This window comes from Oncorhynchus keta, chromosome 13 (assembly GCF_023373465.1).
Source record: "Oncorhynchus keta strain PuntledgeMale-10-30-2019 chromosome 13, Oket_V2, whole genome shotgun sequence".
NCBI classification, from domain to species: Eukaryota; Metazoa; Chordata; class Actinopteri; order Salmoniformes; family Salmonidae; genus Oncorhynchus; species Oncorhynchus keta.
In genome coordinates this window covers 39,440,977-39,468,281 of record NC_068433.1, presented here as the reverse complement: position 1 = coordinate 39,468,281, position 27,305 = coordinate 39,440,977, and the positions used below count along the sequence as shown (strand labels likewise).

At 41.8% G+C, this 27,305-nt stretch overlaps 3 protein-coding genes across 6 annotated transcripts; 1 reads left to right on the top strand and 2 right to left on the bottom strand.

Moving 5' to 3' along the window:
• Positions 1 to 1,271: 1,271 nt before the first annotated feature.
• Positions 1,272 to 3,339, bottom strand: LOC118392314 (short transmembrane mitochondrial protein 1-like). The gene is made up of 3 exons (XM_035784180.2): positions 3,028 to 3,339; positions 2,595 to 2,648; positions 1,272 to 1,860 (listed from the first exon to the last, which is right to left on the bottom strand). Exons 1-3 carry the CDS (start codon positions 3,040 to 3,042, stop codon positions 1,786 to 1,788), a joined length of 144 nt encoding a protein of 47 aa, XP_035640073.1. The 5' UTR covers positions 3,043 to 3,339; the 3' UTR covers positions 1,272 to 1,785.
• On the top strand, positions 2,197 to 25,787 carry LOC118392313 (aldo-keto reductase family 1 member B1-like). Of its 4 annotated transcripts, XM_052460134.1 has the most exons (11): positions 2,197 to 2,431; positions 6,958 to 7,135; positions 7,544 to 7,711; positions 8,049 to 8,165; positions 8,273 to 8,350; positions 8,471 to 8,593; positions 8,711 to 8,817; positions 9,068 to 9,149; positions 10,335 to 10,418; positions 13,376 to 13,458; positions 25,467 to 25,785. In XM_052460134.1, exons 2-11 carry the CDS (start codon positions 7,070 to 7,072, stop codon positions 25,528 to 25,530), a joined length of 972 nt encoding a protein of 323 aa, XP_052316094.1. In that variant the 5' UTR covers positions 2,197 to 2,431; positions 6,958 to 7,069; the 3' UTR covers positions 25,531 to 25,785. The 4 variants fall into 4 exon arrangements, with proteins under 4 accessions (XP_052316094.1, XP_052316096.1, XP_052316093.1 ...); XM_052460136.1 differs by lacking the exon at positions 2,197 to 2,431 and having other exon boundaries at positions 6,750 to 7,135; positions 7,523 to 7,711; positions 25,467 to 25,787; XM_052460133.1 differs by lacking the exon at positions 2,197 to 2,431 and having other exon boundaries at positions 6,751 to 7,135.
• Positions 14,560 to 24,592, bottom strand: LOC118392312 (aldo-keto reductase family 1 member B1-like). The gene is made up of 10 exons (XM_035784175.2): positions 24,367 to 24,592; positions 17,911 to 18,078; positions 17,568 to 17,684; positions 17,199 to 17,276; positions 16,814 to 16,936; positions 16,016 to 16,122; positions 15,621 to 15,702; positions 15,418 to 15,501; positions 15,228 to 15,310; positions 14,560 to 14,762 (listed from the first exon to the last, which is right to left on the bottom strand). The coding sequence occupies exons 1-10, from the start codon at positions 24,430 to 24,432 to the stop codon at positions 14,720 to 14,722; spliced, it is 951 nt and encodes a 316-aa protein (XP_035640068.1). The 5' UTR covers positions 24,433 to 24,592; the 3' UTR covers positions 14,560 to 14,719.
• Positions 25,788 to 27,305: the final 1,518 nt, after the last annotated feature.

Here is a 27,305-nt window from a genome sequence, read left to right as displayed (position 1 = left end):
GTTATTTAGTCTGCCTGGGAGCAAGACATCCTGGTCCGTGACTGGGCTGGGTTTCTTCTTCTTCTTCTGCCTTCAATCTGCCTCCGCATGGCGGAAATCCAGCTTTAAAGCGCGACATAAGTGTAAAGGCAGTGGAGGCTGCTGAGGGGAGGGCAGCTCACAGTAAGGAATGGAACGTTTTAACACCATTCCAGCCAGTATGAGCCCTAAGCAGTCTTCACTGGTCCCAATTTAGCAGACTGCATTCATGCTAAACGCTGCTTATTTTGGCTAAATAGGAAATTACCTTTACGTTGCAGAATCTGTAACACTTCAGTTTAACAGATTGAATAGAGTCCCAATTATAATGTAGATTTTAGTTTATCTATTCTGTTCAAATTCAAAATATAATTTTGGTGACATCTGGTGGATTGGTTGTGATTTACAGAGAAGAGGGGAACAAAAACATGCAACTATGTTGACCTCTGCTGGCATACCATAGCCAGATGCTCTCAAGAAAAACATAGCTGTGACGCGGGTGAAGAATGCTTCTCTGGATAATGGAGGTTAAGCATAAACATGGCAAGTTAGAATAACTGCCCTACAAAACAGAGGTCTAAGGCACTGTTAGCTGTGCCACGAGAGAACCTAGTTCGTGACCAGGAGAACAATTGGGCGGAGCACAATTGGCCCAGCATCGTCCGGGTTAGGGGAGGATTTGACTGGCAGGGATGTTACTGTCCTATCGCGTACTAGCAACTCCTGTTGCAGGCCGCTAAGCACGCTGACTGATGCAGAGTGTACGGCGCTTCCTCAAACACATTGATGCGGCTGGCTTCTGGGTTAAGCGGGCGTTGTGTCACGAAGCAGTGCGGCTTGTTTGGGTTGTTTCAGAGGACGCAGGGCTCTCGACCTTGTCCTCTCCCGAGTCCGTACGGGAGTTGCAGCGATGGGACAGTCCGTACGGGAGTTGCAGCGATGGGACAGGACGGTAAACTACCAATTGGATACTAATGACAGTTGGAAGAAAAAAGGGGTGAGGGGAAAAAAAGGCACTACAAAATACATTTTACTGGATGGTGATGAAGTATTGAGTTAGTGTTGTCAAGCAAGGAGATGTAACACCTTTCAATTTGACACAGACCCAACATCGGCAAATGGATTAATGCAGGCTGAACAGAATTAGGCACATCTGAATTAGGCCTACGATGTTAGAGAACAGCATTTAGCTTAGAATAGATGCCAAACAATGCAATTTTCATGAGTGACTCATTCTCAAACACCCACAGAAATAAAATCCATAGAACAGGCGTCCCAGTTTAATTCTAGATAGCATCACTCAAAAGCAGTAACTGCACTGTTTAGTTGGCAAAAATGACAAGCGTATATTGTAAAAATGCCATGTTTAGACTTGATATGAATGCGATTGCCAGTACCCCACCCAAAGGCCTGCCCTGCCCAGCTGCTTGCGAGGATAAGGCCAAGGTTTCTGAAGTTTATTAGATCCCACAGCAGTTAGTCATCTTCGCATATCCACCATAAATAGAACCCTCATAATATTATCTTAAAAATTTAGCTAAGCACTTTAAGAATACAAACAAAAAAATAACACTGGACCAGTCCAGGCACTGTAAAAACCCTGATTAGAGAATCATTTTTACAATGTATTCCTCTGCCCATGTAACCTCGGATTAAATTAGATGAAAAAATATATGTCCTTTGCGGTGTGCATTTTTGTTGTTCCAATAGTCCCCATCTCTTCAATCTGCCTCTGATCAACATGGATCGAAAGAAACAATCTCTTCTTTAATCTGCTGGAGGTTTCTTCTTTGCCGCCACATCCTTCTTGAAGGCTTCTATCTTTTTGGATATGTTGGGGACCTTAAACAGAGGTGGAGTAATCAGAGAAGAGTGGCAAAAAATAACAAGAGTTCAATGACATAGGCCTATTGTGTTATGCAAAAATACAGGGGAACCATTGACACTGACTGACATCTATAGTGGGTTGTTCCCTAAGCGGACTAAACTCCACGGTGAAGGAAATTCCTGATGACACTGCCAATGGAGTGGAGCCGAAACCAGACTTGGTGGAATCGAGCGCTGAACAAGGTCAATACTTATTTATATATATATATATATATATATATATATTTTTTTAAATATATATATATATATATATATTTTTTTAAATATATATATATATTTATATTAAACGCCTACCTTTTACCTGTTTGTCCTCCGTTGTTGCATGCCTTTCTTTGGCTGAAATCCATACTTTTTCAATCGAAGTTCAACTACAACCACAGACTGTTTGCTCTCATTGCTGTTGCTCGAAGATGCCAACAAATGTCGCCAATTGAACGTCAAGAAGGAAACAGTTGGTGGTTGTATTTGATTAACGTTTATTGAAAAAGTATGGATTTCAGCAAAAGAAAGGCACGCAACTACATAGGTACACGGTAGGCGTTTCATAATGTATATGTTTATTTTTTAATTTTTAAGTAATTGACCTTGTCGATGTAGTTAAGACTCCACAAAGCCTGGTCTCTGCTCCACTCGGTTGGTAACTTTAGTGGAGTTTAGTCCGCGGCGCTAGTTGCTTCTCTTAGCAGTACCTCGTAGTTTTGAGCGAGGTACATCCCAACAACGTTTCCCAAAGTAAACCCAGCCTGCAAGATTAGAAATACAAATTGTTATTCCATACGGATAACATGCTGTTGTTTTTACTAGATAGGTCAGCAGTAATAACAATGCATAGTTATGATGGCTAGCACACAGCATAGTTATGATGGCTAGCACACAGCATAGTTATGATGGCTAGCACACAGCATAGTTATGATGGCTAGCACACAGCATAGTTATGATGGCTAGCACACAGCATAGTTATGATGGCTAGCACACAGCATAGTTATGATGGCTAGCACACAGCATAGTTATGATGGCTAGCACACAGCATAGTTATGATGGCTAGCTACAATAGCCCAGCAATACACACAAAGAGACGCAGGAAGTTTGCAATATATCGTTGTCATTTCGATATCAACTCACCAGGAACTGTAGCATGGTCGTGTCTAACGAAGGAGACAATGTTTTATGTATTTTAGCAATCCAGTTGGCAATTAAAAAGTTTGGTCGAACCCGCTAGCAATGTCATCAACAGTGTATAATGCGCATGTCATATCGCCCTAAAAAAAAAACATTTATTGGCCACGACTCGTCTACAAGGTTTCTGTCATCTACGCGGATGCTGTGTGGTCAAAACAGTTCTTATTCGGTGGGGTTTATCGGCGGATGGCATCCAACGTTATGGTGCATTACCTCCACCTACTGTACTGGAGACCGCACCCGATTAGCTACCGGGAGAAACGAAATCCTACCTGCCAGCTCCGTTGCTCTTAAAAAAGACTACATCTAATGACGTTCTCCTTAATATACTTTTAAAACTAATTTCCTGTATCCCCTTCTCCCTCATAGTAGATCTCAGCCTCCCGCTTTCCCTTTGATACTGCCCACACTGTAGCAAGACATGCTCCATGGTCTCCGTTTCCTGGCAATAATCACACTTTCCTGTTATCTTTCTGGTTGATCTCTTTAAAAAGTATAACAATTAGACCACTTTGCACACACATTTGAGGACATTTTTTAAATCAATAAATGTTTTTTCATGTTTTATTTTAGTATGTGAGTCAGTAGATTACCTTGGTTAAGTATTTTCTATACAGTATGCTTGTACAGAATCACCAATAACTACTGTAATACTTTGGGTATGTGTGTTTGAAAATGTATTTGTGTTAAAGCTAATATTTTTTTTAAATGGCAGTTATGAGAATTATACTAGGATAATGTTATAGCTTGCTCAACATACTGTAATGACCTGACTAGATCATAAATGAACAATTGTCCAGACAGAGGCTTGAGTTTACGAATTCACGGTTTCTTACACCAACTTTACACAGGCTACTGTTTGGGCCGTAGCACACGCCAAATAGATGACACACAAAAAACTATACATACCTTGGCCTAAACATCAGCGCCACAGGTAACTTCCACAAAGGTGTGAACGATCTGAGAGACAAGGCAAGAAGGGCATTCTATGCCATCAAAAGAAACATAAATTTCAACATACCAATTAGGATTTGGCTAAAAATACTTGAATCAGTCATAGAGCCCATTGCCCTTTATGGTTGTGAGGTCTGGGGTCCGCTCACCAACCAAGACTTCACAAAATGGGACAAACACCAAATTGAGACTCTGCACGCAGAATTCTGCAAAAATATCCTCCGTGTACAACGTAAAACACCAAATAATGCATGCAGAGCAGAATTAGGCCGATACCCACTAATTATCAAAATCCAGAAAAGAGCCATTAAATTCTACAACCACCTAAAAGGAAGCGATTCACAAACCTTCCATAACAAAGCCATCACAAACAGAGAGATGAACCTGGAGAAGAGTCCCTAAGCAAACTGGTCCTGGGGCTCTGTTCACAAACACAAACACACCCTACAGAGCCCCAGGACAACAGCACAATTAGACCCAACCAAATCATGAGAAAACAAAAAGATAATTACTTAACACATTGGAAAGAATTAACAAAAAAACAGAGCAAACTAGAATGCTATTTGGCCCTACACAGAGAGTACACAGCGGCAGAATACCTGACCACTGTGACTGACCCAAAATTAAGGAAAGCTTTGACTATGTACAGACTCAGTGAGCATAGCCTTGCTATTGAGAAAGGCCGCCGTAGGCAGACATGGCTCTCAAGAGAAGACAGGCTATGTGCTCACTGCCCACAAAATGAGGTGGAAACTGAGCTGCACTTCCTAACCTCCTGCCCAATGTATGACCATATTAGAGAGACGTATTTCCCCCAGATCACACAGATCCACAAAGAATTCGAAAACATATCCAATTTTGAAAAACTCCCATACCTACTGGGTGAAATTCCACAGTGTGCCATCACAGCAGCAAGATTTGTGACCTGTTGCCACGAGAAAAGGGCAACCAGTGAAGAACAAACACCATTGTAAATACAACCCATATTTATGCTTATTTATTTTATCTTGTGTCCTTTAATTATTTGTACATTGTGTATATATATATATATATATATATATATATATATATATATATATATATATATATATATATATATATATATATGTGTGTATATGTATATATATATATATATATATATATATATATATATAATATGACATTTGTAATGTCTTTACTGTTTTGAAACTGTTGTATGTGTAATGTTTACTGTTAATTTTTGTTGTTTTTCACTTTATATATTCACTTTGTATGTTGTCTACCTCACTTGCTTTGGCAATGTTAACACATGTTTCCCATGCCAATAAAGCCCTTGAATTGAATTGAATTGAATTGAATTGACAGATACCCCACAAGCCAATCGTGACCTTCTCTTGTGAAACCCAGACGTAAGAGAGAGAGAACAAAGGCTGAAACTTCCAATGCTCCACCCCCTACCCAACCCCCTCCACGCCACTCCGCCAACCACCAGGATGCCCGGCATCAGAACATTCCAGGCATTCCCGTGATTGGCAGATAGCAGGTTGATTGACAGGTCGGACCCCGCGAATACCGGGTACTGGTCAGTACAACACAACCACCTCCTAGCCTAACACATAACACACAGCTGTCTGTGCGGGTCGCTACAATACTGTATTTAAAGTAAGAAAATTAGAACACCTCACCAATAGTAGCGAATCATAATCAGAGTTGATCCAGAAGTCAAATTTGTATGTGAGATTTGAGGAAAAAGCTGGTCCTGGCCCAACTCTGTTTTAGATCTGGCATCCAGATTCACGCCGGTTTTGGCCCGCTTCACGGATCCGGACCAGATGTTGCAATAGGTCCAGGCGCGGATCTGGCGTGGATCCTTCTTGCTGTCTGGATAGCTAAGGTCTTTATGCCTGGCTTGAACCCATATCACGTGATTGGTCTAATTTACTGTTCAATCTCAGTTTTTCATCCTTTGTTTGTAGATTTCCACTTTTCTCAAATTCAGATAATCGTACATAAAACAACGTGGGCTCGCTAGCTAGTTTGTGGCTCCAGAGACTTCTAGACAGGCTATTCAGGGCCATCACTAGTTACCACATAAAGCCCGCCCATTTCTGCAATTTCTCTTCTTAAAATTTGATTTTAAACCTAACCTTAACCACACTGCTAACATTTTATGCCTAACCTAGATAGCTTGTTGGTTCAAATCTAGTAAACTAGCTATGCTTTTGAGGCTTGTGTTGCAGATCTGCATAAAATATGGAGTCTTTGGTTCTGGGTCTGTTGCGTTTAATCTAACCTATTTTCATGCTAGGCCACAGTTATACATTTTATGATATTCACACCTTCGTACAAAAATGTATGCAAGGGATGTTGATTTCAACAGTCAGTGACTCAAGCATTACAGTTTGAGTCACTGACTGCTGAAATCCCCATGACTTTTTAATCACAAGTTCTTTTTAAATCACAGTCATTGTAAGGTCAAAAATCACTCCAATATTGTATTTAAACACTAGTGAACAGGTTATTACCTTGTTTAAGGAAGAATATTTGACTCTAGACATACTACAAATACTGATCAGCAACAAAAAAAAGCTGTACATTCGACATTGTTATCATATGTTCTTCAACTCAATCGACATTAGCATGAAATGCATACTGCATCACATCCTGAATTATTTAAACAAGCAGTATGTTCTTTGTCATTGTGACAAGCAAACCCTCTGCGCACGTACACACACACACACACACACACACACACACACACACACACACACACACACACACACATACATACATACATACATACATGCTGATTCATTCAGCTACTCCTTCACTCGCCCTTTCCTGGCCCTATCTGCTGCTTTAGCTGTAGGGGGCGGGAGGCAGGCGTAACCCATCAAATCCAGACGCTCTACATAAACCCCATTCACATCTGTGTTTCAGCTGTTCTTGTGCTGCACTGAGAATACTGATTCCTTCCACGTTGAATACAGGAATCCTCTCCTCTCACAACCCAGAATCCTAGGATTGATACTACAGCAGCTCTTTAATAAAGATGACACCCACTGTGACTCTCAACACCGGGGCCAGCATGCCTATCGTGGGCTTGGGGACATGGGGGGTAAGATAAAGCGTAATTTAGTTTCTTCGAGGCATCTTGCATGGATAGCATTGATAATTGTTGAATTGGCAGTTAACTGCTTCTTTCGTTTGGCAACTACCGGTATGTTCATGTTAAAATATGAGTCTTCTCATTTGCCATATATCCTGAGAGTTTTAATGAACTATGATGACAAAAGATGAAGCATCTTATTTTTGCACTTATGTTTCACCGTCACACTTGGAATCGGGGGTTAGCCTATACTTGACTTTTTGACCTAACATAGGCCGTCTATTAATTATGATTTATATTATACAGTATAATCAAATCTGTCCTGATGAGTATTTCTACAGTATTATGTAGCCTTTCTGACAGATGCTCAAGTCATGTGTGAGGTTGCCACAATAGGCCCTCTGAATCCGTGTGCAGGCAGAAGCAGGCGAGGTCACGGAGGCAGTGAAAGCAGCAATCTCTGCAGGCTACAGACACATAGACGGAGCCTACTGTTACCAGAATGAGGACATGGTGGGAGTTGGCATTCACACCATGATTGGCCAGGGGGTGGTGAAGAGAGAGGAGCTTTTCATCGTCAGTAAGGTGCGTATGAGGACGATTGTCCACTTGGTCACGGTGTCAAAAAAGGGGAAAACAAGATGCATTAGTCATGTTTGTAGATTTGGTCATGGAGCCACTATGATTTCCCCCTAGACGCTAGGCAGACAAAGAGCTCCATACGGGCTGAAGGCATGTCATCACATGCTCTGTATTGTCACCAATGTCAAGCTAGTACTATCATTTGTTCTGGGTGCTCTCTTACTCAACTGCCACACATCCCCATAACACTTCAAGAATCTGTCCATAGGCTAGTTTTGGCATTTAAATTGTATTTCAACATGCGCCGCAGCAGTCTAATATGACGGTTTCTCCCAAATAGCTGTGGTGTACTCTCCATCAGAAGTCTATGGTGAAGGGAGCCTGTCAGAAGACTCTGAGTGACCTCAAGCTAGACTACCTGGACCTCTACCTAATACACTTCCCTATGTGCTTTCAGGTACTGTGTGTGTCTGTGTCACGAAAATGACTATCAGCTTTCAAACTATCCCTGATTTTAAGAGTGAGAGGACTATTGTCCTGTAACTAGTTTGTTTGCCATTGCAGCCTGGAGAGAATCTATTTCCTTTTGGTGAAGACGGACAGGTAGCCGCAGGTGAAAGCAACTTCCTGGACACTTGGGAGGTAAGGAAAACAAAAAAAAAATGGTATACCGTATTCCAAAACAAAACATCCCCTAACACCAGCAAACAAGATTATACTACAAGACATTTGACAGTTTACTGAGCTTGACCTATTGAACAGGCTATGGAGGAGCTGGTGGATGCTGGTCTGGTCAAGGCTATCGGTGTCTCCAACTTTAACAAAGACCAGATTGAATCCATCCTAAACAAGCCAGGCCTCAAGTATAAACCTGCCAACAACCAGGTACTGTAGTCTTTGGTGATCAAGACAGACAAAACAAGTCAATACAGTTTTTAAGCAAGGCATTATTGCCCCAATCTCTGTATTACCAGCGCCTCTTCTTTGTATTGGTCCCTTCAGATTGAATGCCACCCCTATCTGACTCAGGAGAAGCTGATCAACTACTGTCACTCTAAAGGCATCTCAGTGACAGCCTACAGCCCTCTGGGCTCCCCAGACAGACCAAGGTGAGATAGGAATATCTTATAAAAAAGTGTGCTCTAATGTGTATACAGTCACTTTGGATTAAAAGAAAGGTTATAGAATGAAGCAGAAATGGACCTGTACACTGAAATGATCCAAAACGGGCGTTGTATTTAATTGGTTATTGACAACGTTTCAATGTGTGAGTGCATTGTCAGACCCTACTCTTTCCCTACTTGCAGATGTTTTTCATGTCAACATAAAGAAGACTCAAATAAATTACATTTTCAACAGGGCGAAACCTGGTGAGCCGCAACTGCTTGAGGACCCAAAGTTAAAGACCATCGCTGATAAGCACAATAAGACTCCAGCACAGGTATGAGAGAAGCGTCAATAACCCTTACAAACGGTGAACTTTCTCCTAATTCTGCCTTTAGTGACATACTGTAGCAAGATTTGATCCTGTATTTTAAGCCTTATCCAGAAATATTAAATTACACCAAAAATGATAGCAATTGTCAGAGGATGGTGCTGGACCATCTGACATAAAAAGGGGACACCAATGAAAAAGCCAAATAAAATAAATAAATAAATGTAAGTTAAAAAAAATCCAGGTATGTCACATGATTGCACCAAACCCAGGCCCCTAGCTATAGGGAATACAAAGGGTATAACCAACCCGTCTTCTCAACCATACTTACTCCGGTCATGATTCTTGAAATTATACATTTAACAAAAGTCCATTCAAGTTGAGGTTAATGCAGCTGATCACTCTCAAAAGAATATTACATTAGCCTGAAATTGGATATGGGTCCCATGTGTAGCGTTTAAAGAAAACGGCTAGCGGTTAGAATGGGGACAATCAATTGTCAAGGTTTTGGCTAGTGTTTTCCAAGTCTCTAACATGAAGAATCATTGTTTTGAAACCATGTGTCAGGATTTGGCCAGGGTTGTTCCGGTTTTTGGTCACTAGATGCCCCCATTGTGCCTTTTGACCTTTTGTTTTCCCTTGATCCCCATTATTTGCACCTGTGCCTCGTTTCCCCTGATTGTATTTAAACCCTTTGTTTTCCTCAGTTCTTTGCTCTGTGTTTGTATGTTAGCACCCAGCCCTAGTACTCTTGTTGATCCCGGTGGACGCTCTTGTGGAATTCTGTTTTTTTTTGTTCTTGTTTGTTTGTTTTTGAGTATCTTTTGAGGCTTTTTGTGCTTTACCTTCCAACTTGTGGATTTACCTTTTTGTCTTGGAGGATTACCTTTGTTCTTGTGGAATTCCTTTTGAGGTTGTGGAGTTACATGTTTTCCTGAAGAACTTCACTTTTTACTTCATTAAATACACCGTCTCAAGTACTGCTGTGTCTGCCTCATCTTCTGGGTTCTGCCGACTATTCGTGGCTCAGTTTCACTCCGGAGACCCGGGTTCGTAACCGGGTCCTGACACCATGCCATCGGGCGTGGGTCCAACGCTCACATGGTAACAGTTACATTCTTTGTCTGGATAAAAGGTGTCTTGGTCTTGGGTCAATCAAGTGACCAATCCCTGTTCTTATACTCTCCACAGATCCTTATCCGCTTTCAAATCCAGAGGAATGTGATCGTCATTCCCAAGTCGGCTACGCCCTCCCGGATCAAGGAAAATTTTCAGGTATTTTTTTGACAATTATAACTGTAGATGGAGTTGGGTCGGTCAGAGGTTAAATCCCTGCCTCCTAACCTAGAGGTTCATATCTTGTCTGTTTTCTACAGCTTTCAATGTCAAATATACCAAGAGCAGTGTTCTAAGTGTGGAAGAGCCATTGGCTCTGGTAAGAATCTTACCTCTGATGTACGGGGTTGTAGGTTCGATCCCAGGCTCAGCTCCTGAATGTGGTTGCGTTGACTCTCTGGGATAGTTGGAAGGCTGTCAACTCATGGTGGTATATACCTGGGGTCGCCTCCTGTAAAAAGCAGTGATTATGGAGAAAAGCTCCTGGAAAAAGTAGGCACTTATAAATAAAATATAGATGTGCTATATTAAAGTGTCTATTCGGAAAGTATTCAGACATTTACATCATTTACATTTAAGTCATTTAGCAGACGCTCTTATCCAGAGAGACTTACAAATTGGTGCATTCACCTTATGACATCCAGTGGAACAGCCACTTTACAATAGTGCATCTAAATCTTTTAAGGGGGGGTGAGAAGGATTACTTTATCCTATCCTAGGTATTGCTTAAAGAGGTGGGGTTTCAGGTGTCTCCGGAAGGTGGTGATTGACTCCGCTGTCCTGGCGTCGTGAGGGAGTGTGTTCCACCATTGGGGAGCCAGAGCAGCGAACAGTTTTGACTGGGCTGAGCGGGAACTGTACTTCCTCAGTGGTAGGGAGGCGAGCAGGCCAGAGGTGGATGAACGCAGTGCCCTTGTTTGGGTGTAGGGCCTGATCAGAGCCTGGAGGTACTGAGGTGCCGTTCCCCTCACAGCTCCGTAGGCAAGCACCATGGTCTTGTAGCGGATGCGAGCTTCAACTGGAAGCCAGTGGAGAGAGCGGAGGAGCGGGGTGACGTGAGAGAACTTGGGAAGGTTGAACACCAGACGGGCTGCGGCGTTCTGGATGAGTTGTAGGGGTTTAATGGCACAGGCAGGGAGCCCAGCCAACAGCGAGTTGCAGTAATCCAGACGGGAGATGACAAGTGCCTGGATTAGGACCTGCGCCGCTTCCTGTGTGAGGCAGGGTCGTACTCTGCGGATGTTGTAGAGCATGAACCTACAGGAACGGGCCACCGCCTTGATGTTAGTTGAGAACGACAGGGTGTTGTCCAGGATCACGCCAAGGTTCTTAGCGCTCTGGGAGGAGGACACAATGGAGTTGTCAACCGTGATGGCGAGATCATGGAACGGGCAGTCCTTCCCCGGGAGGAAGAGCAGCTCCGTCTTGCCGAGGTTCAGCTTGAGGTGGTGATCCGTCATCCACACTGATATGTCTGCCAGACATGCAGAGATGCGATTCGCCACCTGGTCATCAGAAGGGGGAAAGGAGAAGATTAATTGTGTGTCGTCTGCATAGCAATGATAGGAGAGACCATGTGAGGTCATGTGGGGTTCTCACTAGGCCACTCAAGGACATTCAGAGACTTGTCCCGAAGCCACTCCTGAGTTGTTTTGGATGTGTGCTCAGGGTTGTTGTACTGTTGGAAAGTGAACATTCATCCCAGTCTGAGGTCCTGAGCAGGTTTTCATCAAGGATCTCTGTACTTTGCTCCGTTAATCTTTCCCCTCGAGCCTGACTAGTCTCCCAGGCCTGGTCGCTGAAAACATCCCCACAGCATGATGCTGCCACCACTGCTTCATCGTAGGGATGGTGCCAGGTTTCCTCCAGACATGAAGCTCTGTCAGAGTGACCATCTGGTTCTTGGTCACCTCCAGATGTGAAGCTCGGCATTCAGGCCAAAGAGTTCAATCTTGGTTTAATCAGAACAGAGAATCTTGTTTCTCATGGTCTGAGTCCTGATTGGTGGAGTGCTGCAGAGATGGGAGAACCTTCCAAAAGGACAACCATCTCCACAGAGTAACTCTGAAGCTCTGTCAGTGACCATCAGGTTCTCGGTCACCTCCCTGACCAAGGCCCTTCTCCCCCGATTGCTAAGTTTGGCTTGGGGCGGCCAGCTCTAGGAAGAGTCTTGGTGGATCCAAACTTCTTCCATTTAAGAATGATGAAGGCCACTGTGTTCTTGGGGACCTTCAATGCTGCAGAAATGTTTTGGTACCCCCTGTGCCTTGACACAATCTTGTCTCGGTGCTCTACCGACAATTCCTTTGACATCATGGCTGTTTTAATAATAATAATAATATATGCCATTTAGCAGACGCTTTTATCCAAAGCAGTCACAGTGTGTGTGCATACATTCTACGTATGGGTGATCCCGGGGATCGAACCCACTACCCTGGCGTTACAAGCGCCATGCTCTACCAACTGAGCTACAGAAGGACCACCCTTTTTGCTCTGACATGCACTGTCAACTGTGGGACCTTATATAGACAGCTTTGTACCTTTCCAAATCATGTCCAATCATTTGAATTTACCACAGGTGGACTCCAATCAAGTTGTAGAAACATCTCAAGGATGATCAATGGAAACAGATGGACCTGGGTAGTGGACAATTTGATTACACACAGGAAACTGTTGAGCGTGAAACCTAGCAGCATTGCATTTCTTGACATACTCAAACCGGTGCGCCTGGCACCTACTACCATACCCCGTTCAAAGGCACTTAAATAGCGTCTTTCCCATTCACCCTCTGAATGGGAAAGACAAAGTGACATCAGTAAGGGATCATAGCTTTCACCTGGTCAGTCTGTCATGGAAAGAGCAGGTATTCCTATTTTTTTTGTACACTGTGTATATGATATAGTTAAAAACAAAAAAACAAACGATGAGGTTTGAACCTACATGCAAGGCAGGATTTAACCTGGAAGCCACGGAGACCTTCACACTTACCTCTTCATATGTTTGACAGTGGCGGAATTGTACACAAAAAGAGAATGTGGGTTCAAATCACACAATCTTTTGGTTTCAAGCCACTGGTTCCTTCGCATGTCTACATTGTTATTGTCGCCTTCAAACAGGTGTTCGACTTCGAGCTGAATGATGAAGACATGAAAGTCATCTTGAGTTTCAACAGGAACATGAGAGGATTCGCTATGAAATGGTGAGTTCCAGAGTTTCTAAATGCTGACTTAAACCCACTTTCCTCTTTACCTGTTCTTCCCTTGATGTACCCTCCTCCTCACTGCAGGGGCAACAAGCACAAAGACTTCCCTCTGCATGCAGAATACTGAAACCTCCGTGTGGACACCCACATCCCTACACTGGGGACATACGGCGAGAGGTTCAGTAGTTGTACAGATTCAACCACTACTGTGACCTTGTTCATGAGGCAAACAGAATGTCAATGTGTAATGTAATACGTGCCAGATATTGTTGCCTTTACTTGTTCAGAGTTGAACCATGTTGTACATTTACCTACATGTTGGGAAGTGCCTTTGAACGCATGGTGTCCCTGTGCTCCTTGTTGTAATGTAACATTATATTAATAATTCCTTCGGCAGTGATCTTTAGAGATATCTCAACCAATATGTTAAACATTGACAGCTTACACAGTAAAATGTGACTCATTCCAGAATTTCAAAGAAAATTATCATAAATAAAACTGTTCGAGGGGAACTGGGAATTTCACAACAGTATCACACAAGTCAGTCTGACTAGGGGTTTATCATTCTGTAAGGCAGTAGTGTGGATGGTTCATTCTAGGCCAAAAGGCACCCATGACTAGGCATTTGAGGGAAGGAATGTTCAACAAAATATCTTAATGCACTATTAGGATAAGCGTGTGTGCATAATATGCCAATGTTTCACCCTTTGGCCATTTTTAAAAACAAAACCGATGTAATACTGTACATCACATACAATGAATGTCCATGTATGACATAACCAGCTCATCTGGTTGGACTGAATTCTCATGGTTATTATATGGCCTTTAGATGTGGAGGCTCATTGAAAAGGTCAGAGACCATGAGACACAAACTGGGTCATGTGAGAAGCCAAACTATTGTGCGTTAGCAGATCCAAGACTCCAGATTTCCTACCAAACCAGTAACCAAACTCAAGCTTTTAAATACTTCACTAATATCGATCCTATGTCATTGTTTCCATGATTGTTGAAAAATAATGACTATTGTGTATTAGGCTAGAAAGCAACAATATAGGTCAGAGTGTATATGTCATGAGAAATAGAATAGTACAACACACAGATACTAAATCAGTCTTTAATAGCTAGAAACTAGCTCAAGGATGGCCATTTATGTACACTGTCTTAAAGGGAGAAATATGAATGTATCGAAACGAGAACAGAGGCCAGACATCTCAAGCAAGCCACAACACCAGAAGTAACTTTGTGAATCCCCATTTCCCTAAAATTCGGCATTGAAGGGGTAGTCCTTGTGCTTCATGCTCCTGGGTGACAAAGAAAAACAAAGCACAATTCAGAGAGACAGTACAATTGTTCACATGTTCAAACATCAAATAAACACTTAAGTGTGTAGAAAAAGGAGGATGGCAAGTGCTGCTAAGGTACAAAATAGTAGGTTTTGGTAGACAGACGGTGCTCTTTGGTAAATTGGTCATCAAAAAGGAGTAACCAAGGCAACTCTTCATATAAATGAGTTTAAATGACAACAAAGTTGAAAAACTCAGATGCGTTTCGGGTGCATAGCCTTCGTCAGGGAGTACACCAAGTATATTTACACTCAAAGAAAAGTAACACCGTAATAAACATAGCTGTCATCACATTCAAATGACGATTTGACTGAAATTTGGAGGGGGGGGGGGTTCATAATACTTAAACAGTTTGAGCCTCTGCAGAGTGTGTATGCTGTAAAACACAGTACATGGGTCAAACTAAACCAAGTAGAGTCTCACCCCATCACTGGGCAGAATCTCCAGTTCCTGTTGAAGCCCAGAATGCTCTTCATTTCCTCGTCGCTCAACACAAAGTCAAACACCTGCACGTTTCAATAAGACAAAAAAATGACCCCAAAGTGACACGTGTGAACTAAAATCAGATGACACACCTCTTCAAATAAAATGGAGAATTTATGGGAGCGAATACCTGGAAATTCTCCTGGATACGTGTGGGGGTGATAGACTTGGGAATCACAATCGTGTTCCGTTGGATATGGAAGCGGATCAGGACCTGAAGTGAGGATGACGGAGAGAGGAAAGCGGACATGTAAATGTGATCCCAGGATAAAGAACATATCAGTGTGGTTCGGGTTGGCTCGATAGTGTGAAAAGGGTATTAGAGTACAGTACCTGGGCAGAGGTCTTCTTGTGCTTCTCAGCGATGACCTTGATGTTGGGATCATCCAGCAGAGAAGGGTCCTCTGGTTTGGCCCTGTTATTGACACAGTGCTACAAACTTTTCACAGGGAGAACTGTAAATGGCTTTGTATGTTCATAATAATAATAATAATGTATGTAATGTAATAATAATGTAATGTACTCGGTGAATGTACACCGAGCATACCAAACGTTAGGAAGACATTCCTAATATTGAGTCGCAATATTGGATTTAAGAAGTGACATCGATAAGGGATCATAGCTTTCACCTGATCAGTCTCTGTCATGGAAAGAGCAGGGGTTCTTAATGTTTTGTCTACTCCAGAGTATATCTCTTAGGTATTATTAGTTGAAGTATATACACTCACCATGGTCTGTCTGCGGAACCCAGGGGGCTGTAGGCTGTCACAGAGATGCCCTTAGAGTGACAGTAGTTGATCAACTTCTCCTGGTTCAGATAAGGGTGGCATTCAACCTGGCGGCATAAATCATTTGTGAGGTTATTCACTTCACATGCAGTTCTTATACATGGGATGTATTGTAGCATTAGAGAATTAGTGGGGTGGTATTTTACGTTGATAAACATACATAATTAAATTATAAGGTAGATTACAAATAAATAACATTTATTTGAATTAAGACACATTGTGTATTACTGTCAAAATAAGCCCCAAGAAGTTTAGCTGTTTATTCCGGAAGCCTGGGAAGTTGTTCAGTATGGTGACAATAGAAAGCACAAGAGTCCACTCAAATAATCAGATTGATATGTACCCGTTAATCAAGATGTCTATTGGGATAGATGTGCCTGGAAAACAGCAGGAATATAAAGGTCACCAAAGCATTGCTGCCTTGCCTCAGGGAAAGAGGCTGACTATAAGGCACTAAACGGGCCTTTATCTGACCGAGCTGTCACTGTGAATAAGACAATGGGGCAGGGATATTGACAATGAGGCCTCTGCCCTTTGAGGGAGGGTTTAAAACAAGTGTTGGGTGCTCAGTGTCCTGAAAAGTCTCATTTAGAAGAAGGTTGAGGGATACAAGATACAATTAGGAATGTTGGACCAGCATTGTGTGCTTCACAATGTATTGTGTTGATCCCAGGCTTGTGAGCTTTTTGAGTGACTATCACCATCAGTAAACACTCATTCAGTAATGAACGTCAGTACCTGGTTGTTGGCAGGTTTATACTTGAGGCCTGGCTTGTTCAGGATGGATTCAATCTGGTCTTTGTTAAAGTTGGAGACACCGATAGCCTTGACCAGACCAGCAGCCACCAGCTCTTCCATAGCCTAGTATACAGGACAACATCAGATCAGACACAGGTCAATATGGCATCCCCAATTTGTGATAGATTACAATAAACTCAGGGTTGTATTCATTAGGGCACACAACAGAAAACAAAAATGTGCATTTCTTATTGGACCGGGTAGTTCCCGTTTCAGTCCGTTTGGTGTCTAATGAATATAACCCAGTTTAAGTGATGTTCAACTGAAGAAAACTGTACAGTGTCCTATAGTATATTAGAGGACGCGTTCTCTCTCACTGGCTCACCTCCCATGTCTCCAGGAAGTTGGAGCCATCATCGATAAAATGTCCATTGCTGTCAGTAGGGAAGAGTGCTTCTCCAGGCTGCGCAACAACGATAGTAGTAAGACAATTAGAAAAGTCACAAGACACTCCTCTTACAACACCATGAATCAGGGTTATTCAAATCTAGACCTTGAAGCCAGTTCTACTGCTGATTATCATTCTTCCTCTCTTATCAAGGTCAGATTTAGACCTGGGACATTATCAGGTAGAACAGCATCACTCCCATACCTCCAGGCTTGGATTTGAATGTCCCCATCATAAACCAATGATAGAACCTCCTTGAGCAAAAAAGCTACAAGTGAGATAGTGTTCAAATGGTATTAGTCTCACCTGAAAGCCCATGGGCCAGTGCATCAGGTAAAGATCCAGGTAGTCTAGCTTGAGATCACTGAGAGTCTTCTGACAGCCTTCTTTCACCATAGACTTCCCATGGAATGTGCACCACAGCTGCAAAGAGAGCAAGCTTGAGTTGCGTAACTTCGAACCAATTTCCTCAATTCAATCTAAACAACAGATTCACTAGCCAAGATTTGATCACTTCATTCATATAGCCTTGATATCAAGTTTGTTATTTTAAGTAGCATATTAAAGAGCGATTCAACTTCTCACTGCAATGTCAGTGTTACAAACTTGAGACCAGAGATGACTGTCCTGCAGTGACATTGTATCTCACCTTGCTGACCACAAACAGTTGCTCTCTCTTCACCACCCCCTCCTTGACCATGGCATGAATGCCCTCTCCCACCTCGGTCTCGTTCTGGTAGATGAAGGCCCCATCGATGTGCCTATAGCCTGCAGCTATGGCCGCCTTCACCGCATCAGTTACTTTACCTGGAGGGGACTGGTACAGAGGAGGGAGCAAGATCTTTAGTAGGCAATTGGCGGTTGAAGGTATGCTTAGGACGCTAAAGGAGCGTTACGGGTACGGAGGTGGTATGACATCATCCGGGACAACATTCCCTTCTGGGATGGGGGAGGCGTTCCCCGGAGGGATATTGGAAAGATAATTGGAGATCTACTTAGTCAGCTGCAGCTACGGTATGTTTAGCAGTGCGTGTAGTATGGTACAGCTACATGGATAGATGTCAGGCATTGATTCTGGTAGCATTAGTAAGTATGGATAAATTCAGGGGATCAAACACCTTGATCATCATGGTACTTTTTGGTAGTAAAGTTTACAGGCATATATTATGGTAAGTATAATTGAATTACAGTACAGTAAATGGTGAAATAAGTATAGTTAGCTGTAATTGTAATGGCTTAGCAGATTTTTAAAAAGCATTATCAGTCTTTACCTGGCTAAAAGAGAATGAATATAATAATATCTATTGTTTACAGGAAACTCATTCTACAACTACAGACGGAGGTTGTGTGGAAAAGGGACAGGGAGGAAGAAATATTTCTGTCATGGGCAAAGAAACTCAAAAGGGGTGATGATATTTAACTAAAAATTATTTCGATCCGAATGTGCAAACAGATCCGCAAACAAAAGGTGGATCCTTTTAAATGCGCTATTGGACGATAAACAGATCTGGCTCATTAATCTATACGGTCCAAATAATGATGATCCACACTTCTTAAAAAATATTTTTAACAATCTATCGATCTCACAAGCAACAAAATATCCTATTATGGTGGGTGGGAGATAACACAGTTTTAAGTAACTTCAATGGACCGTAAAGGAAATCTCACCCTCGTGCACTTAAGGAGACCACGACTACCATGGACACATTAGAGCTAGTCGATATACGGAGGCTTAAAAACCCTGACCTACTGAGATATACATGGAGGAGGCTTAATCAATCTAGTCGTCTTGACTACTTTCTTGTGTCCTTCTCGCTGGAAAAACTCCAGGGTTGATGGCACAACTCAATTTTGTTGTTCCCTCTAATATTTTTCGGCACTGAGCAAATGTCAGGTCTGCTGAGCGCAAACTTGAACCTTGTGAGATTTCTGTGCAACTTCCGGTGCATGTTCACTGTGAACACTGAGGATGCAACCGCTTTAATTTACTATTTTAACAGTGGCCAAGTGGGCAATTTGATCATAATGTAGGCCTACCAGAGTGGAGACAAACAAACAATGGAGAGAATGAATCACATAACATTTTGAAATGGAAATACATGTTCATCATTCAGCCTAAAGTAGCAGCCAATGTGTGGTGTTCAATGTAGTAGGCCTATGTTCCATGACTTTGAAAAAAAAAAACATGGTGGGCTTGACATTAAAACCTGTTTATACACTTGTCCTTCAGACAAGGTGACTGAACATTATTGTGTCATTATAATTCCCATGCCATTATTACAGAGAATCAGACACATTATGCTACCCTCTGTCTATTGGCTACTTAGCTTATTCAAGCCTGTCTCAAAATACAACACTGCCCCTTTAAGACAAAAAAAAAACTCTTTACCGGACTCGCTTTTCAAAGATGTCTAGAAATGTACACGTTTTGTGCTCTTGTAGAACGCAACCACTTCCTTATTGCGGACTACAAATTAGCTATAACTGGGCTATTTACTCACGAATTGGCACTCCGGTCCGGCCTGAGTCGTGCCTGTCAATGCAACAAATTCCTACACCAATGCGCTCTGCCTACAACATCTCTTGCATAGTTTTTTTTGTTTCGGTATGTTGCAATGAAAGTAGCTAACATTGTGTTGATTTGATCACAATTCCCACAGTAAAAGGGAAACATTGATAGTGTTAACTAAATGGGGAAAACTCTAGAAAGTTGAGCAAAGTTCAATCTTTGAGGATTGAGGATCTAGATGATTAACACTGCAATGGTTTGTGTGTCGGGGGGCCAGGGTCAGTCTGTTATATCTGGAGTATTTCTTATGTCTTATCCGGTGTCCTGTGTGAATTTAAGTACGCTCCCTCTAATTCTCTCTCTCCCTCTTGGAGGACCTGAGCCCTGGGACTTGAGGCTAACCGATTAATCGGAATGGCCGATTAATTAGGGCCGATTTCAAGTTTTCATAATCGGAAATCTTTATTTTTGGACACAATTTTTTTTTTTTTTACACCTTTATTTAATCTTTATTTAACTAGGCAAGTCAGTTAAGAACACATTCTTATTTTCAATGACAGCCTATGAACGGTGGGTTAACTGCCTCCTTCAGCGCCAGAACAACAGATTTTCACCTTGTCAGCTCGGGGGATTCAATCTTGCAACCTTACAGTTAACTAGTCCAACGCAATAACGACCTGCCTCTTGTTGCACTCCAAGGAGACTTTTTATTTATTTATTTTATTTAACCTTTATTTAACCAGGTAGGCTAGTTGAGAACAAGTTCTCATTTACAACTGCGACCTGGCCAAGATAATGCACAGCAGTGTGAACAGACAACAACACAGAGTTACACATGGAGTAAACAATAAACAAGTCAATAACACAGTAGAAAAAAAGAGTCTTATATACATTGTGTGCAAAAGGCAGGAGGTAGGCAATAAATAGGCCATAGGAGACTGCCTGTTACGCGAATGCAGTAAGCCAAGGTAAATTGCTAGCTAGCATTAAACTTATCTTATAAAAACAATCAATCATAATCACTAGTTAACTACACATGGTTGATGATATTACTAGATGTTATCTAGTGTGTCCTGCATTGCGTATAATCTGACTGAGCATACAAGTATCTAAGTATTTGACTGAGCAGGGGTAGGCAGAAGCAGGTGCTTAAGCATTCATTCAAACAGCACTCTCGTGCGGTTTGCCAGAATCTCTTCTTTGTGCAACAAGCATTGAGCTGTTTATGACTTCAAGCCTATCAACTCCCGAGATTAGGCTGGTGTAACCGAAGTGAAATGGCTGGCTCGTTAGCGCACGCTAATAGCGTTTCAAACGTCACTCGCTCTGAGCCTGTGGTTGTTTCCCTTGCTCTGCATGGGTAAGGCTGCTTCGAGGGTGGCTGTTGTCTTTGTGTTCCTGGTTCGAGCCCAGGGAGGAGCGAGGAGAGGGACGGAAGCTATACTGTTACACTGGCAATACTATAGTGCCTATAAGGTCATCCAATAGTCAAAGGCTAATGAAATACAATTGGTATAGAGGGAAATAGTCCTATAATTCCTATAATAACTACAACCTAAAACCTCTTACCTGGAAATATTGAAGACTCATGTTAGAAGGAACCACCAGCTTTCATATGTTCTCATGTTCTGAGCAAGGAACTTAAACGTTAGCTTTCTTACATGCCACATATTGCACTTTTACTTTCTTCTCCAACACTTTGTTTTTGCATTATTTAAATCAAAGTGAACATGTTTCATTATTTATTTGAGGCTAAATAGATTTTATTGATGTATTATATTAAGTTAAAATAAGTGTTCATTCAGTATTGTTGTAATTGGCATTATTACAAATAAATAAAACATTTCAAAATTGGCCGATTAATCGGTATCGGCTTTTTTGGTCCTCCAATAATCGGTATCGGCGGTGAAAAATCATCATCGGTCGACCTCTACCTGGGACCATTACCTCAGGACTACCTGGCCTGATGACTCCCTAATGTAGTCCACGTGGTCGTGCTGCTGCTCCAGTTAACTGTTCTGCCTGCGGCTATGGAACCCTGACCTGTTCACCGGACGTGCTACCTTGTCCCAGACCTGCCATTTTCAACTCTCTCTACTACACCTGCTATTTCAACCTCTGAATGCTTGGCTATGAAAAGCCAACTGACATTTACTCCTGAGGTGCTGACCTGTTGCACCCTCTACAACCACTGTAATTATTACTTGACCCTGCTGGTCATCTATGAACATTTGAACATCTTGTCCATGTACTGTTATAATCTCCACCTGGCACAACCAGAAGAGGACTGGCCACTCCCCAGAGCCTGGTTCCTCTCTAGGTTTCTTCCTAGGTTCCTGCCTTTCTAGAGAGTTTTTCCTAGCCACCGTGCGCTTCTTCTACATCTGCATTGCTTGCTGTTTGGAGTTTTAGGCTAGGTTTCTGTATAGCACTTTGTGACATCGGCTGTGACTTTGTGACATCGGTATTTGATTGATTGATTGATTGATTCTCTAGCCTCTCTGGACTAAAACCTAGTTATGAAAACTTATTGGATTGGATCATTAAAAGACAACTTTACCCTGTAGTTTACCAATAAAATAGTCCGATGGTGAAGTAGACCAAAATAAATAAACTCACTACAACAAATTTCATTAGAAAAAGTTATCAAAAATAAACAACATCTTGCAACCATGGAGAGGTAAATAAGTACCTGTCTATTTATGGAAAAATCACACTTGACACTTTAGTGATATCACAGTTTAGTATGACGCTGCCTACTTATATTTATATAATGAATACGAGTTTGGGAGGGCTAAAATGATTCAATATTAAAGATTTAAACCTCTCAATAAAAGCTTCAGTCATACAAAAGTTATACTTAAAGGTCATGAACAGTAAAAATCATGTTTTTCATGAAAGTGGATGATATTTGAAGGAAACCAGATCAAAGAATGATGACCAAAGTATGAACAATTATCATTAAGTTACTGGTCCCCTCCCCCATGTCAAACACTTGGGACAAATATACCAGTTTCATTTGAAAACCAAAGTCCATGCCCCATGGTTTATGAACTGGTACACAAAACAACGCTTGATTCAAATTCAATTATTATACAAAATTCTTGCCAACATAATGCTATGTATATGGGGCAAATAACCATCTCAGCTCTGCAGATTTTGGTCACAGGTTCAGGAGTGGCTGACAAATCATAAGAGGGTGGTTTACCGAGATACAGTCGGTGGAATGGGCAGAGAGCAGCTGAAGGGTGGGTTCAAAAGCCCATGATCTATAAATGTTATGACTGAAAATAATATATACAGTGCATTCCGGAAAGTATTCAAACCCCTTGACTTTTTCCACATTTTGTTATATTACAGCCTTATTCTTAAATGGATTAAATAAACAAAAAATGTCCTTATCAAGCTACACACAATACCCCATAATGATAAAACAAACTAAAAACAGAAATACCTTATTTACATAAGTATTCAAACCATTTGCTTTGAGACTCGAAATTGAGCTCAGGTGCATCCTGTTTCCATTGGCCATCCCTGAGGATGTTTCTACAACTTGGAGTTCACATGTGATCAATTCAATTGATTGGACATCATTTTGAAAAGGCACACACCTGTCTATATAAGTCACACTGTTGACAGTGCATGTCAGAGCAAAACCCAGGCCATGAGGTTGAAGAAATTGTCCGTAGAGCTCCGAGACGGGATTTTGTCGGGGCACAGATCTGGGGAAGGGTACCAACAACAATTCTGCAGCATTGAAGGTCCCCAAGAGCACAGTGGCCTCCATCATTCCTAAATGGTAGAAGTTTGGAACCACCAAGACTCTACCAAGAGCCGGATGCCACTCCTCAGTAAAAGGCGCATGACAGCCCGCTTGGGAGTTTGCCAAAAGGCACACACCTAAAGGCCTCAGACCATGAGAAACAAGATTCTCTGGTCTAATCTCTTTGGCCTGAATGCCAAGCATCACGTCTGGAGGGAACCTGGCACCATCCCTACGGTGAAGCATGGTGGTGGAAGCAACATGCTGTGGGGATGTTTTTCAGTGGCAGGGACTGGGAGACTAGTCAAGATCAAGGGCAAGATGAACGGAGAAAAATCTGCTCCAGAGTGCTCAGGACCTCAGACTAGGGCGAAGGGTCACCTTCCAAACGGACAACGACCCTAAGCACACAGCCACTCAGTGCAGCCTTTCAACCACAAATCACAAGACCACAGCTACGAAAAGCGTTGTGACAGAAACTATGGGGCCTATTGCCTATTCCTAAAAACGAAAGAGTTCACACAATATCTTGACAATATATATCGAACAAATGGCATTGCTCATTTTCTGGAATTACAGCTGGTTCCCAGTAATGCTTATTGTCAAGAATATGCCAGAGAGAAAAGTAATTGACAATATATTATAATTACATTGATAACGGAAGAGAGAAAGATACGTATTCATTTGTCATTAAATTACATTACATTGTGTAACGTCCAAAGTAGCTAACGAGCTCAAAGACAAAGAACTCAAAAAGTTGGCACTAGTAACATAGATCGCTTTCTTGGCAAACTACAAGTAAAAAGGGATTACTTGCTCAATTAGGAACGAACCTTCCACGTCCCGAGACCGAGAATGGGCATTTCTGCACCGGTGTTCAATTTCACAGATGTTGCCATCGTCCTCTTTGCTGCAAAATACACCTTTTAGATACTTCGTTGCAATTGCAGACGGTGCTTGTCCAACCTCAAATACGGCGCAAAGTCCTGTTGATAGATTGCTTATGTCTGGAATTATATGTTGCTTAACATCTTGGACAACAGCGCCACCCAGTGCCACCGTCATTCTCTTTATTAATGAGTCGCGTCATACAGGCAACTTTAACATAAACCTGCAGATGGATTTGACATGTTTACAGAATGCGAATGACTTCTTCATAAAAACAGAATCCTGAACCAAAATAGTTTATTAATTGTATTGTCACAAATTGAATAATCAATGCTACCCCCCTCACACATTGACCTTGAATTCTACATTCGCATCCTATCAATTTGTTTCTGACACTTCTGTTTCTGACACTTCCGTCACCTCAAGCATTATGGGTAACAAGCACTAGAGGGAGACATTACCACACCGTTCAGCTGGCAATCAAACGCTTAAAGGGGCAATCAGCAGTTGTTACGATATTTTTTACTTTGAAATTCATATACCCATTGATTCTTGAATAATATAACTTATAGACTTCTGAGCTGAGTTAAATTGTCTTACCGCACCAGAACCCAAAATATAAGCTTGTTTTACTCTTTTGTTTGATAACACTGTATTGCCTAAAAACAGTATGATCGTATGGATGGTCTGTCCTTGCATCCATAGCTCTGTCCATGAATTTGGGAGCATTGCCATTTCTCTAGCCCCAATACCTAAGCTATTTACCAATTCAGGGGCGGTGTAGCCACTTTGTTATTGTTAAAACAACAGATTGCACCTTTAACTGGCATATTATGGCTCCTACACCATGCGATACTGAACTCCAAGGAAAAACTGAAACTACGCATTTAGTGATACATGCATGAAGTCAAAATGTTAAATTCTAACTGAAATAGCTGAAATAAAAAATCCCAGAAATGTTCCATATGCACAAAAAGCTTATTTCTCACACATTTTTGCACAAATTTGTTTACGTCCCTGTTAATGAGAATTTCTATTTTGCCAGGATCTCCACATCTCCGGCTTCTTCACCTGCGGGATCGTCTGAAACCAGCCACCCGGATAGCTGATGAAACTGAGTTTTCACAACCAAAGAATTTCTGCACAAACTGTCAGAAACCATTTCAGGGAAGCTCATCTGCATGCTCGTTGTCCTCACCAGGGCCTTGACCTCACTGCAGTTGGGCATTGAAACCGACTTCAGTGAGAAAATGCTCACCTTCAATGGCCACTGGCACGCTTAAGAAGTGTGCTCTTCACAGATGAATCCCGGTTTCAAGTGTACTGGGCAGATGGCAAGCAGTGGAGGTTCCAGCTTGTATGGCTCCCTGGGGAACCCCCCTTAGCGCCCCTCAACAAACAAAAAAAGCACCCTTTTGCACTATTTGTAATTTTTATTCAGACATTTGGAACAACACAAATAATTAATCATAACATTTAAAACTATATAAAAATATATACAAAAATAAAACTCATAAATATCAAAAAGAAGTAACAAAGATAATTAGAAACAAATTGTAGTATATAAATACAAATAAAAAAGATAATCGAATTATTACACTATTACACCATTGCTAACAAAAAACACACATTAAACTAAATTGCACAAATCCTTTATCACACAAATAGAATAACACACTTATAAAGAAGATAACCTGATTATTACACTATTGCACTTCAAACAAGAAACACACAAACTAAATTGCACAACTGCCATCTACACCTAAAACCCTGAACTTTCTTGCCTTCATCAATTACATCATCATAATAAATCTGCCCAGCGATTGCATAGTTAATACTGATGACAGAAAGGCCACTAAGGTGTTCCTGTGACATGGTGGACCTCAGGTAGGATTTCATGAGCTTCAGCTTTAAAAAGCTATTCTCTGTTTCAGCTATGGTCACTGGAAGAGTAAGACACATTCTGAGAGCAGTCCACAAATTTGGATACATTTCTAAGAGCTCCCTTTTGAGCATAAATATCATCAGCTCAAGCAGGGTCATGGTCTTCGATGGCAAGTCAGGCAAGTTCTTCAGTTCCTGTGCAAGCTCTCTGACATCCAAGTCTGAGTGTTCTTTATAGTGCAGTGTCATACTAAGGGATTCACATTGTTCTGTCAGCTCCTCATTTGAGAGACTTTGAAAGGTTGACAGCACTCCAAACTTCTCTCCCACACTTCCTGAAGGGCTGAGGTTGCAGAATCAACAAAGACATTGAAAAAAATGTCACCTCCAGCTTCTTCAGGGCCATCACTCAAAGGCTCATAAAAGGATTTGTATGAAAAGTGCCTGCTTTGTGGACCTCAGACTTTTCTGTTGTAGAACGGCCTCTACATTCATACCGTCGCAAACATCCTTGGCTGACATTTGTGCGGTCATAAAGCCTGTTGCCCTGTAGTTGCTGAGACCTCGCTCTGTCCTTTCTGAGAAGTCTGACTGCAACATCTACATGCATACTGAGAGACTGCATCAGCTTGCTTACATGTTGGATCTGGCTCCAGATGTCACACCACACCACTGTACAGATGCTGAAGCGGTATGATCCCACCTCCTGTGACAAGGACTGGGCCTCAATCTTTACCACAGGGTCTTTGGTTTGATCACTCACCTCAATCAGTGCCTCTCTCACCGCTGCTGCCTGATACCTCAGTGGCTCGACAATCTTAACTTTACTCTCCCACCTTGTCTCAGTCCACATCTCCACATGTTTTATTTGGCCCATCGCTGTGTGGAGGCTGAGAACAGGGTGTACAGTTTGTGTAAGATGCCAAAGTATAGAATGATAGAGAATAATTTTGCCAGCTTGATGTCACCCACCGTAATTGAAATTACCTCAACAAATCAA

Excerpts from the sequence above, each read along its gene's own strand:
- LOC118392314 (XM_035784180.2), bottom strand. Across the intron at positions 1,861-2,594 it reads ACCTCGCTCAAAACTACGAG|GTCCCCAACATATCCAAAAA; the intron begins GTACTGCTAAGA and ends CCTCTGTTTAAG.
- LOC118392313 (XM_052460134.1), top strand. The coding sequence starts at position 7,070 with ATGACACCCACTGTGACTCTCAACACCGGGGCCAGCATGCCTATCGTG. Across the intron at positions 7,712-8,048 it reads AGCTTTTCATCGTCAGTAAG|CTGTGGTGTACTCTCCATCA; the intron begins GTGCGTATGAGG and ends TCTCCCAAATAG. Across the intron at positions 8,594-8,710 it reads ATAAACCTGCCAACAACCAG|ATTGAATGCCACCCCTATCT; the intron begins GTACTGTAGTCT and ends TGGTCCCTTCAG.
- LOC118392312 (XM_035784175.2), bottom strand. The coding sequence starts at position 24,432 with ATGGCAACATCTGTGAAATTGAACACCGGTGCAGAAATGCCCATTCTC. Across the intron at positions 16,123-16,813 it reads ATAAACCTGCCAACAACCAG|GTTGAATGCCACCCTTATCT; the intron begins GTACTGACGTTC and ends TTATGCCGCCAG. Across the intron at positions 15,311-15,417 it reads GTATCCAGGAGAATTTCCAG|GTGTTTGACTTTGTGTTGAG; the intron begins GTATTCGCTCCC and ends TGAAACGTGCAG.